This window comes from Mirounga angustirostris, unplaced genomic scaffold (genome assembly GCF_029215605.1).
Source record: "Mirounga angustirostris isolate CCGP_5_RB_7025 unplaced genomic scaffold, mMirAng1.0.hap1 SCAF_4, whole genome shotgun sequence".
NCBI classification, from domain to species: Eukaryota; Metazoa; Chordata; class Mammalia; order Carnivora; family Phocidae; genus Mirounga; species Mirounga angustirostris.
In genome coordinates, this window is record NW_026991712.1 from 21,038,109 (window position 1) to 21,050,613 (window position 12,505).

General features: G+C 43.5%; 1 protein-coding gene across 12 annotated transcripts in view; it reads left to right on the plus strand.

The window, feature by feature from the left end:
* The window catches only part of SAMD12 (sterile alpha motif domain containing 12), a 386,018-nt gene that overhangs the window by 231,893 nt on the left and 141,620 nt on the right, over positions 1-12,505 (plus strand). The window contains exon 5 of one of the 12 annotated variants that reach the window (XM_064587981.1): positions 741-775. The exons of the other annotated variants lie outside the window; for them this stretch is intronic. Within the exon in view, the coding sequence (XP_064444051.1) occupies positions 741-760 (20 nt within the window). The 3' untranslated portion in view covers positions 761-775. Of the gene's footprint in view, positions 1-740; positions 776-12,505 lie in introns of those variants that run through there. 12 annotated transcript variants of the gene reach the window in all.

The following is a 12,505-nucleotide window of genomic DNA, read 5'->3' on the forward strand; positions in this document are numbered from 1 at the left end:
CACTCAGTCAAATGAATTCATTTATATTTATTTATCCAGTTCTCCAGGCTTGAATTTCTTAGTAGGGACTTGGGCTCATCACATTTGTTCACACAGTGAACTGAAAAATGTCTCTTTCAGCAGTTTAAAAGGCTCACGAATGTTTACTCCTCCAAGTGGAAGCACTGTATAAACAAAGCCGTGATTAACAAATGTGCGAATGGTTGTTTTCTTGTGCAGACATTATCTAGGCGCATGTAGGGGTACATATTTGAGGATATGTGTATGCTAGAGCAGGGTAGTGAGGACTACCCAGCACCCCAGTCCCTTCAGACTTTAAGAAAGTATCAAAGGCCATCCTTGAACCATCTGTGTGACTTTGTTTGCCTTTTCAAAATGCTAATTGGGGGTGCAAGGTTTAAATGCTACCTAATCTTTCCCTTCCTATTTTTTAAAGCATTACTTATTGACTGTGGTCTACATATCTAACATTGTAATAGCATGTTAAAATGGAATAATCATATGTATTCACCCATTCAATAACTTTTGAGTGCCTACTGTGTGCCAGGCTGGGTATTGGGACTCCATGCTAAACAGCGTAATCCTTGAAACTGACAAATGGGCTAGCTGCCAAAGTCTTTGTGGCACAAGCAAATTGTGTTCCACTTCGAGAAGGCTGACACACTGGCGCTCAGGCTTTCTACCCCACTTTTCCAGAACACATACTGAAAGGTGTAAATGTTACCTTGAATTCTTTTCAGGAAAAAACAAGGGCAGTTAAAGCAATTCTCTACCTTATTGGAAGGGTGGAAATGGGCGCCGATGCCCACCTAGCATGAGGAGGCTTTGATTTAGACTTTCTGGTGATCGCACAGCCACAGATACCAACTCCTTAATCACCCACCGTGTGGCAGAATCCCTATGGGTATGAAGAGCATCTCTGAGGTACTGTGCCCAAACACTGGGTCCTGGGGAGCATGGGTGGCTCAGGTGGTTAAGTGTTCGACTCTTGGTTTTGGCTCAGGTCATGATCTCAGGGGCATGAGATTGAGCCCCGCATGGGGCTCCGCACTCAGTGGGGAGTCTACTTGAGATTCTCTCTCTCTCTCCCTCTGCCCCTCCCTCTGTTCTCACGTACTCTCTGTCTCTCTCTCTCTCAAATAATAAATAAATAAATCTTTTAAAAAATGAAATAAACTGTATAAAAAACCGGGCCCCTCATATACACATTGCTCTTGTCTCTCTTGTGATACAAGCAGGTTTTTAACTCCATCTGTTTTGTGGTGATGATGGGTTGTCTGTATGTTTGTTGCCTTAAATAATCTGGAGGCAAAACTGAGTTCAAAGGGCTTGGAAGTTGAGTTTCCAACAGCTTAAAGAGTTACTCCATAAAACAGGCACAATTTTAATCTTTAAATAAGTCATCCTTTCATTTTCTCCTCTGTGTCATAATAAGAGCTAAAATTATAATGGCTTAGCAGTTTCTGTGGGGAGAAGCAGTTGTACTGGGACTCGGTCTCCTGGGTTGACCTGGCACTGGGGTTAGGAAATGCCAGTACTTGAGTTTCTTTATCCTTAAAATAGCTCCCAGTAGCTTCTAAGTGCTGTGACAGTAAAGATAATTGAAATAAATATTACTTAGATTCCAGGGAACCTATCCTATTCAAGCCTTGGGCTTAGAAAGACCGGGTTGAAAAAGAGTTGACTTCTTTTGTCCCTTGATAGGGAAGTTGAGCATGTTGACTGTGGCCAAAACTCCACTGCCCAGATAATGGGTATCTTCAGAGATAGGATGGCAGTGCCTTCCAGACCCTCGAAGGGCAGCTTATGGACTATTTGGATAAACATTTATTGGACATTTATTATATGCTAGCTACTAGACTAGACTCCAGACAGCCTCTGCCCTCAAGGAGCCTTCAGTCCAATGATTATTCCAAAAATTTAGACTTTTACCCAAATCTTATCAGAATTGGTTCTGAGACCCAGGGTACTTGGTCCCACATGAGGCCAGGGAGCAAGAACAACAGTAATCCCTGTCACTTAGCATATGCTGATTACATATCAGCAGTGTCCTAAACTCTCTGTTTGAACCGCCATTTTATCCTTATAACAGCCTGTGAGACCAGAGCTGTTAATGTCCCTATTAGATCAAAAAACTGATGCACAGAGACTTGAAGTGACTTTTGAACTGGATCACCCAGTCTGAGAAGTGATGGAGTGAAGATTTGAGCCCTGGTGTCCTCCAAAGTACATGGTCCTAGACACCAGCTTAAATTGTTCAGTTAGCACATCCTTTTCTAGAGTTCTACCCAGGAAATGAGGGGTATGCGTGCGTGCGTGCGTGTGTGTGTGTGTGTGTGTCCCACAAAATTATGTTAAAGGCAGTGAAAGAAAAATATAAAATACAAGGAGATGCTCTAATTTAGACTGCGGGATAACGGTGACATTTATAATGGTAACAAGAAGAAATGAGGGTTCCCAGGTGAAAGAAGAGGAAGAGCAAGCAGGCAGGTGGAAAAGTATGTGCTAAGCTCTGAGGCACAAAAGAGTATAGCATTATCCAAGAACTAAACAAAGACTACGGTGGGACCCCAGAGCTCCAGAGAGTCCTGCGGCCTGGATACAGCAAGGGACAGATCCATAGAGCCTCAAATTCACATGAAGCGTTTGGAATTAGGGTCTCAAGAAGCGCAGTGAGAGGCCATTAGAGGATTTTAAGCAGAGAAGTGAGGAGATCATCTTTATGTTTTTTAAAAGATCATGTTGGCTGCTGTTTGGAGAATGGATTGGACAAGGGCAGAGATGGAACCAGGGAGGCCCACCAGTGACTTTTGCCAGAATCCAGCTGAGAACAGGTGATGGTCAGAACTAGGGTGGTGGCCACTGAGCTAAACGGGGCCAGATCTGTTTGCTGGTAGGAGCCACAGAGTGTGCTGATGGATTAGATGTGGCCAGGAGAGGGAGAACCAAGAGCAAGTCAGGATTCCTAGTCTGAGCTGCTACAGGGTGGAACATTCTGTGCTCAGGAGGAACCTGGAAGGGGGAGGGGAAGGCAGAGGAATGAAGAGGTCAGTCTGTGATAGGTTATGTCTGCAGTCCTTTGAATCATTGACGAAAGCAGTTAGCTGTCTGAGTATGACGGTCTCATGAGGGATCTGTCCTAAACAGTTAATTGAGGAATTGTCCAAATGTGTGTCAGAGATGCTGTGGGGCTGGTGCAGTTGCTTGGCCACTAAGCCTTCCTGACTTATATTCACAGCAGGTCTTGTTTAATGTCAAATAGGAGACCTAGAGGGGCAAGTTCCAAGTGCCCTGTGTTTGCTTCCTTCCCTGAGCTACCCAGCAGCTTTTGTGCACTTCCTGAGTGTCTTCTGATGGTTTGTTCAAATGAACATCAGAAAAGGCCTTGGGAGGGACAAGAAGCTGTCCCAAGGAGAGCAATCACAAAAATGGTGTTGTGATGTGTCACCATGCCCTGCCCTGGGCCAGGCTCCCTATTTGCAGCATCACCTCTGCCCATGTCCAGGGTAACTATGACAGAGTGACCCAAAGCATGACCTTTGTAGAAAAATCTAAGTTGTTACCCCAGCTCTGTCCCTCACTATCTATTCAACTTTAGGCAAATGACCTATCCTTTCCAAAAGCAATTTTTCTCCACTGTAAAATCAGAACAAAGATACCTAGCTCAGGGTTGCTATGTGGATTAGAAGAGATTTTTGTGAAGTGATGATTAGCACAGATCTCAATAAATGATAGATAGGAAGTGGATCCATATCTAAGAGGACATTCTTGCCAGAGATTAACGTAAGGCTGAAATATGGATTTCATAAGGCTATTCCAATAAGCCAAACACTGAATTTTTGTTAAAATTCTGCAATCATCTCAAGGCAGAGAAATGAGGGAGGGCATTGTGTAAGATCTATAACTTTAGCACTTCCATTAAATTGCCTTTGACAGAGGCCAGTTTGCCAACCAGAATCACAGTCAAAAGTTACCAATATCTAAAGACAATTACTCATTGTCTGTGAACAAGCCTAGAGGATGGTATAGAAGCTTCTATCTATAGCTGTGCATTTGGGTCCTTTTGATGACTTCATTTGATCGACTGTGTAGCTTGTTAAAGAATCATCCCTAATATTCTAGATGGGTTCTTTGTGCATGCATAGAGGACATTGTCTAGGATGCCTGTGTTTTTATGGGACTAGAAGAATCCCTACCACCACTACCTGTAAGTTGTCCAGTGATACCCTTGTTATACCACTGCTTCAATTATTAATATACTTCCTTGTGGGGGCGCCTGGGTGGCTCAGTCGTTGGGCGTCTGCCTTCGGCTCAGGTCATGATCTCAGGGTCCTGGGGTCAAGCCCCGCATCGGGCTCCCCGCCCCGCGGGAAGCCTGCTTCTCCTTCTCCCCCTCCCCCTGCTTGTGTTCCCTCTCTCGCTGTGTCTCTCGCTGTCAAATAAATAAATAAAATCTTTAAAAAATATATATATATACTTCCTTGTGTTTTAGTGTTCTACTGAGAAATAGTTATGGTCATTACCCAAGTCAGCAACTTCACTAAGTATCTGTTATGTGCCCAGCACTACGGGGACTCAGAATGAAGAAGGCAGACTCTTCCTTGTTAGTCCTTATTATTCTTGACTCTACGACTAGATAACAATACCAGAGATTTATGATTTAATACTCTTTGGAATCCTACATAATTAAGTGCCCTAGAACAATGCTGTCGAATAGACGTTTCTGAAATGGAAATGATCTCAATCTACGCTGTTCAGTCCAGTAGCCACCAGCCGCATGTGGCTGTTGAGTACTTGAAATGCGGGTAGTGTGACCAAGGAACTGAATTTACAATTTAATTTTAATTGACTTAAATTGAAGTAGCCATTTGTGACTCCCAGCTCCAGCAATTCTGAGGAGAGATGGTTGTGGGCTCCAGAAATTCAGGAAGGAAATAGGGCTTCCGGCAGAGCTTATAAGTAGGGAGGAAAGTGAAGGATGCTCCATCGAGAGTAACAGCATGAGCAAAGGCTGCAAGGAAGGGGAAAGCATGTGGTTTGCGAACATTACACAGGCAAGGGAATTGAAGGAAATATGAGAAAGACTTTCTGAAAATGTCAGGAGAGAAGTTTCTAGAATCTAGACCATTCCTCTACTTTGTAAGTTTGTATGAGTATTTTTGCCTGTGGTAAGCCTCCCATTCCAATGGAATGGGTTACATAGTATTGATTTTGTTACACTTTTTATAAATGAGTAATCTCCATGGAGTTATAGCGTGTAATATACAAGTTGGTCGTTGAAACTTTTCATACCTGTGAGACAGCAATCTAAAGATAATTCAAGAAAGCACTGATAGAGCAGAGGTTGAAGGAACCTACAAGGGTTGAGTCACCGAGGGACTAGCAACAGCAGAAGCCGGAGGGGCCAGAGAGCTGGAGCTGTGGAAGAGGGTCCGCTGACCAGAGAACCTGGTGGAGAGGAACAGCCATTGCCATAAGCACCCGGTCCAAGCAGGGAAGGAAGGGGAGAACAAACCTCCTGCCTGCTGCCTCCCACCGGGGCCTCTCACTAGCTAAACACAACCAGAGACTGGAGGGCAGGGGATCGCAGGTAATACAATCCTCGGGGGTCAGCCTCCCGTGGCAGAGATGGACAGAAAAGGCGAGAATGGATTGTGGGGAAAAGGTAGGGGAAAGAAGTGTGAATGAACAGCTTTTTTGATGTTGAAAGAATAGTGTCTTGGTTTGGGCTGCTACAACAAAAACACCACAGACTGGGTGGCTTAAACAACACAGATTTATTTCCCACAGCTCTGGGTACTGGGAAGTCTAAGATCAAAGTGCCTGCTTTGATTCCGTTCTGGTGAGGACTCTCTTCCTGGTTTGTAGATGATTATGCTGTGTCCTCACAGGGTGGACAGAGAGAGAGAGGCAAGCTCTCTTGCATCTCATCACATAAGGACTCTAATCTCATTCCTGAGGGCTCCACCCTCGGAACCTAATTACCTCCCAAAGGTCCCCTCCCCCAATACCATCACACTGGGGATTAGGGCTTCAGCATATGAATTTTGGGAAGATACAAACATTTAGTCAGTAGCTAATAGTAAAATGGAAACCATATAAATATCAAATATGTTGGTTAAGTTATGACAAAATTGTACAATTGAAGCGTGCAACATTGAAATTATATGCAATGGCAAGAGAAAATCTTCACTAAAAAAAAAGAAAAAAAGAAAATCCTCACTAGATATTAAGTGAAAAGAATATAAAAAGAGCATATACAGGAAGATCCAATTTTTTTTTTTTTTTTTTTGGATTTCATTTGTTTTTTTAAGTAATCTCTACACCCACCATGGGGCTCCAACTCATAACCCTGAGATGAAAAGTCGCACGTTCCACTGCGTGAGCTAGCCAGGTGCCCCCCCAAATGTTATTTTTAAATAGTGTCTATACAGTAAAATATAAGCGCATATTATTCACACTCACAGGGGGAAAAAAAAGAAAACTGGAAAGAAATGCACCCAAATTTTAGCAGTGGTATCTCTTCATGGCGGTTTGGTTTTTGTTTTTTTTTTTCTTTGTATCCTCCTGGGCTTTCCAGACTTTATAAAGCAACATAATTACTGTCTATTTCTGATCTGGAACAATGTTTCTGTTGTTCTTGATCAATTTGCAGGGTAGATGTGGAGGGCTATACTCAGTAGAGAGAGATATGTGACTAAGTTCCTTTTTATCCGTCATTCAGTTAGCTGAAGCTTCATCGTGTACCCCTTTCTGCAGGAATGACAGGCACCTGAGCATTTCTTAGTGCATTAAAAACTGGGATGAGTCAATAAAATGCTCTTCTTCTAAATATTCCACCAAGAAACTCCTAGGTCTTAGAGAATGGCCTGATTTCCTCTTGATCTTTCTATTCATTCATTTCTTCAATCAAACATGGTTAGTTAATTCAGATCCCCACCAACCACCTTTCCTCATTATCTATTACATTTGGTTTTGTTAAATATGAATCTGTGGTGGCACTTGCGTTATTGAATTGACAGTCGAGTAATGCTTTATTGACATCTGTAAGATGGAAGCATTATTTCTTAGGAACCATGGTGACGGTGGCCAGGCTTTTTTTCGGAACTACCTAAGCATAGCTAGTTTTTTGTGCTCTTGTAATTTTCATCTTAAAAACAGCAATCCATCTGTTTCATTGTTTCATTCTTTCCTGATAGAAAAACATTTCCTTCCACTGTCTTACTGATCTACAATCATCCAACCCTGATGGACTCTTGTAAGCAGAATTGTCGCCAGTGATTTGATGACTTCTCATACTGGTTATCATTTCTGTAAATCCACTCCCTCTCCATGGCTTGCTTTTTAACCTCCAGCTGCTACCCACTTACTAGTTCTTGGATGGCTGCTTCCACAGCATTATTCTAGCACTTGCTTGTAGCAGATATTAATAATAATAAGCAGTTAGTAAATGTGCACGGTGTTAAATGCTTGTAAGGATTATTGTTGATAACCGTAATTGTGATCAGTTTTGTGTTGACTAAGTTGAGATTCTTGCGGTTGCAAGGAACAGAAATCTGGAGGTGGCTTCTGCCAAACGATGGGGCTTGGTGGGGTATTCATAATACCCAGACAGAAGTCTTTAACAGGACTTCAGAGCAAAGAAGCAGCAACAGCTCAGGAAGAAGGAGAACTGTGAAAGCCAGCAAGAATCCAGACAACAGACTGCTCTCTTTCTCTGCTTCATCCTTTATAGCACAATATCTCTGTGACTCAAATCACAGAATGGTGGGTGATTTCTTACCCCTCTCGAGTTTACTGACTATGGCTAGAGAGCTCAGAATGCCCTCGAGTGCTCTCTCAATCTGTCATCTTTCTGCTCCCAATTATTTTCTGCCCCTCCTCATCCCACGCCCATAATCCCTGGCCATACGAACCCTGATTGGCCCAGCTTTGAGACAGTCAGCAACAACCAGCAGCAGGGGGTGATGCTGCCCAGAGACAGCCCCTGTGGCCACTGTGAAGCAGTCAGGCACCCAGAAAGGTGTGGATCTCGGTTATCATGTACTTGATGCCTTCATTGTACTTAATGACAGAGATAAATTTACCGGATTAACAAGTATGCATTAATATTTAGAAGAAGCAGCATCTAGTTCATAAAGCTGTGGAAAAAGTGAGTTTTCAAGACTTCTTTCCTACACAGCAAGAAAGAGCAGTTTTGTGTTTTCAACTTAAGGGATTGTTGCAGAGTGATGTCAGGGAAATGATGGGATATGATCAAAGGAACTGAAGTGAAGTATCAGAACTAGTAAAGACACCAGGCAAGTAAAACTAGCCCACGGGAGGCAGGCAGGTTTGCTTGAAGGAAGATGGCCACTTTGGTGCGACATTGAAGAATCTACTATGTTGTGTCTAGACAGCAATGCACACATATTTTATGAAGCTTGCATCCTGGAAAGAAAAAAAAAATCTGTTTTATGGCAACCAAAATACAATTAGCTGTTCTGTGTGCATCCTACTGCATTGGATCCCCAAATTGAGACAGATAGGTGTTCGTTCATCTGATAGACGTTTATAGAACACCCACTAAGCCTCAGGCAAATCTTAGGCAGTATGGTTATCAAACGAACCTTTCAGCGAGTATTAGTATTAGATAAACTTTGTATGAGGCACTGGAGTATGCCCTTCATGTTCTTTAACTCATTTAATTCTTACAACAAATACCACGAAGTAGGTTCTGTAATTTCCATTTTATGAAGGGGAAACTGATACTCTGAAAGACTAAAATAATATGGTCGAGGTCACAAGGTTAGGGTTTGAAGAGGCTGGAGCTCAAGCCATATCTGTCTGACTATAAGAGCCTTGGTTTCATTTATTCAGTGTTTGAGTTGTATTGTCATGGGTTGCTCAATCTGTTCTATTGATTATTTGAGGGATGGTGTGAGGAACACCCCTGTCCTGTCACAGATAGCTCCCAGGCTAGCACTGATGTGGACCAGTGAATGGTGAGACCATGATAAGCCACAACGTGATGTGGTAAATACTGTGATTGAGAAATCTAGACAGGAGGCATCTTCTGTTTCCTAGCTATGGAAACATGGGCAAGTTCTTTTTCTCACTGGGCTTCACTGTCCTGCACCTGTGAAAATGAAGGGGCTAAAAAGAACTTCTTTGTGGATATTATGTGGAGTATAAGAGTTGATTCGCAAAAGGTCCTAGAGCAGTAGCGGGAACAAAGTAAGGGCTCTTACGATGGTAGCTCATATTACTATCCACAAAGTACAGTGCCCTGTGAGAATTGGTACTGCCTACAGGGAGTCAGGTAGGATTCAGAGAGGAAACAGGCTTTGATGTATCAGATGCTGCCAGGTGGGGAAGCAAATGTTGGACATGTAAAGTGGAAGGATCTGTGAGCAAAGACCTTTGTTTATTCAACCCAAATTTATTGAGCCTACACATGTGCCAAGCACCCAGCTCAGTGTTGGTTTAGGATAGAGAGGCATGGCGCTATGAGAGTGTATGGAATATTCTAGATCCTAACTTCAGAAAAGAGATGAAAATGGAAAATGGCCACAAGGAATCATCTTTGAGAACCATTATGGACATGACAAGCCTAGGATTGTCTCAAGGAGATATCAGACTAATTTCTTCACCAAGCCCTTAAGAAATTCTTCATTCGAGTGAACCTTTTCACACAGCCTAGCACACTGAGGGGTCTTTGCCCACCTCCCCCCACTTTCTGCACCCTGTACCTGCACACTACAGAGTATATCACTGTCCTTCGTTTTCCAGGATGACACTGCTGACTCTTCATATATCTCGGTGAAGGATTGTTCAGTTACACAGAACATTCCTTAACTGGAGATAGCATGAGAAGGGATAAAGAAACATTGTTGAGGCATATTAAAAACTGGCTTTTTCCTGGTGGCAATTTGTCATTTTTCGATTTGGCATCTTTCCCTATTCTTTTCTATCATGTAGATCTGTTTGAGCCTTGAGTCGGAGGGGATTTTCTTGCGAGGTGCCTTTCTTCAAGCCTGTGGATCAAATTGTCAGGTTTAATCGAAGTTTGTTTAGAGTCTTGCTCTATTGACAGAAGCATATTGCTTCTGTTGCTGGCCTGAGTCCTAGACTCCCAGGAAATCCCTAGTGCCTCTTGGCCTGTGACAGTCTGCATTTACTCCCTGGAGTGGCCCTGGTTTTGACTGGCCTGGGTGTTACACCTTCCTGGGACCTGGAGCAAACTCCACCTGGGACCCCTCTGGGTCCCCCAGGCTGCCCTCACCTGACACCCCATGCTGTCATCTCTGAAGCCCTTTGAGTCCATTGCTGTGCCTGCCATGACTCATGGCATAGAGCAAAGGATCGAAACTTCTCACGCTATAAAGAAAAAAAAATCAACAAGCACATTTGGAGCTCCTCCTGGGTATGAAGCACTCTTCTCTCTTCATAGATGAGGAAGCCGACACACCAAGGTTGAGAAAGTGGTCGTGCAGCCAATGACTGTCAAAGCCAGGAAAGGGGCACAGCTCTCTAGGTCAGGGTTTGCACCCGTAACCCCTCCTGTGCTGTTTCTCCAGGCTCACAGGCTACCTCGTCCAGCCTCTTATTCAGTCAAATGAATTATTACCTAAAAAGCTGCTAACACACAGTGAGAGCAATTTCTGTGTTAGCTCTTGGTATTTGTGTGTTTAATAAAGGGCAAAAGCTGAGGCCACAGAAGTGATGTAAGTCTGTATACTTAGGCCAGGATTTCCCAAACTGTATTCCGTAGAATGCTAGTGTCCAGAGGATGTAATAAGTTTTCCATTAAAAAAAAAAAAAGTATAATTATCAAAAAGGTTTGACAAATGTTGGTTTAAAAAAAACCTTTTAGGAGCACCTGGGTGGCTCAGTCAGTTAAGCATCTGCCTTTGGCTCAGATCATGATCCCAGGGTCCTGGGATCGAGCCCCATGTCGAGCTCCCTGCTCAGCGGGGAGCCTGCTTCTCCCTTGCCCTCTGCCACTCCCCCTGCTTGTTCTATCTCTGTCAAATAAAGTCTTTAAAAAAAAAAGTCTTTTATACTGCCGTACTTCTCAGATCCTTTAGTATACTAATGTGCATTATTTATTTTCAAAAGGTGGGCAAGGCATACAGGGTTCCCTGGACTTACTAGACCATCATGTAGGAAAAAGTTCATGAAGCAGGCCCTAGTCTCTTTTCCTACTTGCAAGGTTGGCTCTTGCTGGTGTCTGGAAACTTGGATTTCAGGAGTGTTCCCAGCACTCCCTGATCAGAATGGCCTGTGTGCCTAGACTGCCTGTACGAACAGTCTCATTGATGCTAAACACCTGTTGTCCTTCTGGGAATCTGGAGTTAGGGTACATGCAAGGCAGAGGATGTGTGTGTAAACAACCTCCAGTATGAATCCTGGGCAGTGAGTCCTCGTGAGCTTCCCTGGTAGACAACATTTCACACAACGCTCTCACAACTCATTGCTGGAGGAATTAAATGCATCCTGTGTGACTCTCCCAGGAGGGACTCTTGGAAGCCCGTGCCTGCTCTCCTCCAGGTTTTGCCCTGTGCGTCTTGCTCTTTGTTGTTCTTGTTCTGCATCCTTTCGCTGTAATAAAGCCTAGTTGTGAGTACGAGTCTTTGCTGAGTCCTGCGGGTTCTCCCAGCAAATCACCAACCCTGGGGATGTTCTTAGGGACCCCCTGTCACAACGAGAAAATCCTTTTGCTCACAACGTTTTTTAACATCCCACAGCCATGGGGGTTCTAGAGCACAGAGTGTGGGCAGTGATGAGCTGTTCAGTCCCATGAGTCAGAGGCAGATATCGCCCCACATCACCACTCCGGGCTTCTTGGTGAAAAATCTCAGGGTTCCTGAGGCCCACGTGGAGGTCATTACCAAGTAACGATTTTCTTCCTGGCTGGGACACATGGATTAAATATATACTGACAGAGCAGAACTGACTGATACAATTTCATCATTCTTTTGGAACAATTGGGTGGGAAGGGTAAGGATGGAACCAATAGCCTCGAGATAGAGCCATCTGTTACATTCTTCCATTTTTAGACTTAGCTCTTCAGCCCAGGATAAAATTACTTGTATAAATTTATATAAAATTATATTAGCATTTAGGTGAAAACGTATTAAATTATATAAAATTATATATGTGTATAGGAGATTTTTTTTATATATCTAGACAACCCTACTAAAAGGATTTTATGGCTTTTTGAACCCCATGGATCATGACTTATAAGTTAGTAAATATGATTTCCCTGAGTTCATTCCACAGAATACACAGATTGACCGAGGGTCTCCTAAGAGCAGGTAGGCTGCTATGGTGCATGAAAATCCAACTGGAGAGAGTGAGCAGCCCCAGCACATGTTCCTCCAAGACCCTTCCTGGTACTCCTCCTTCGCATTCTTCATGGCTGACTTGTCCTCCTCTTATGCTTTTCACAGCTGCCAAAAGTTATATTTGCATATCCTCTCCCATGGGTGGGGAACCTCGCTTCCTGCGATCCGGCCCGCTC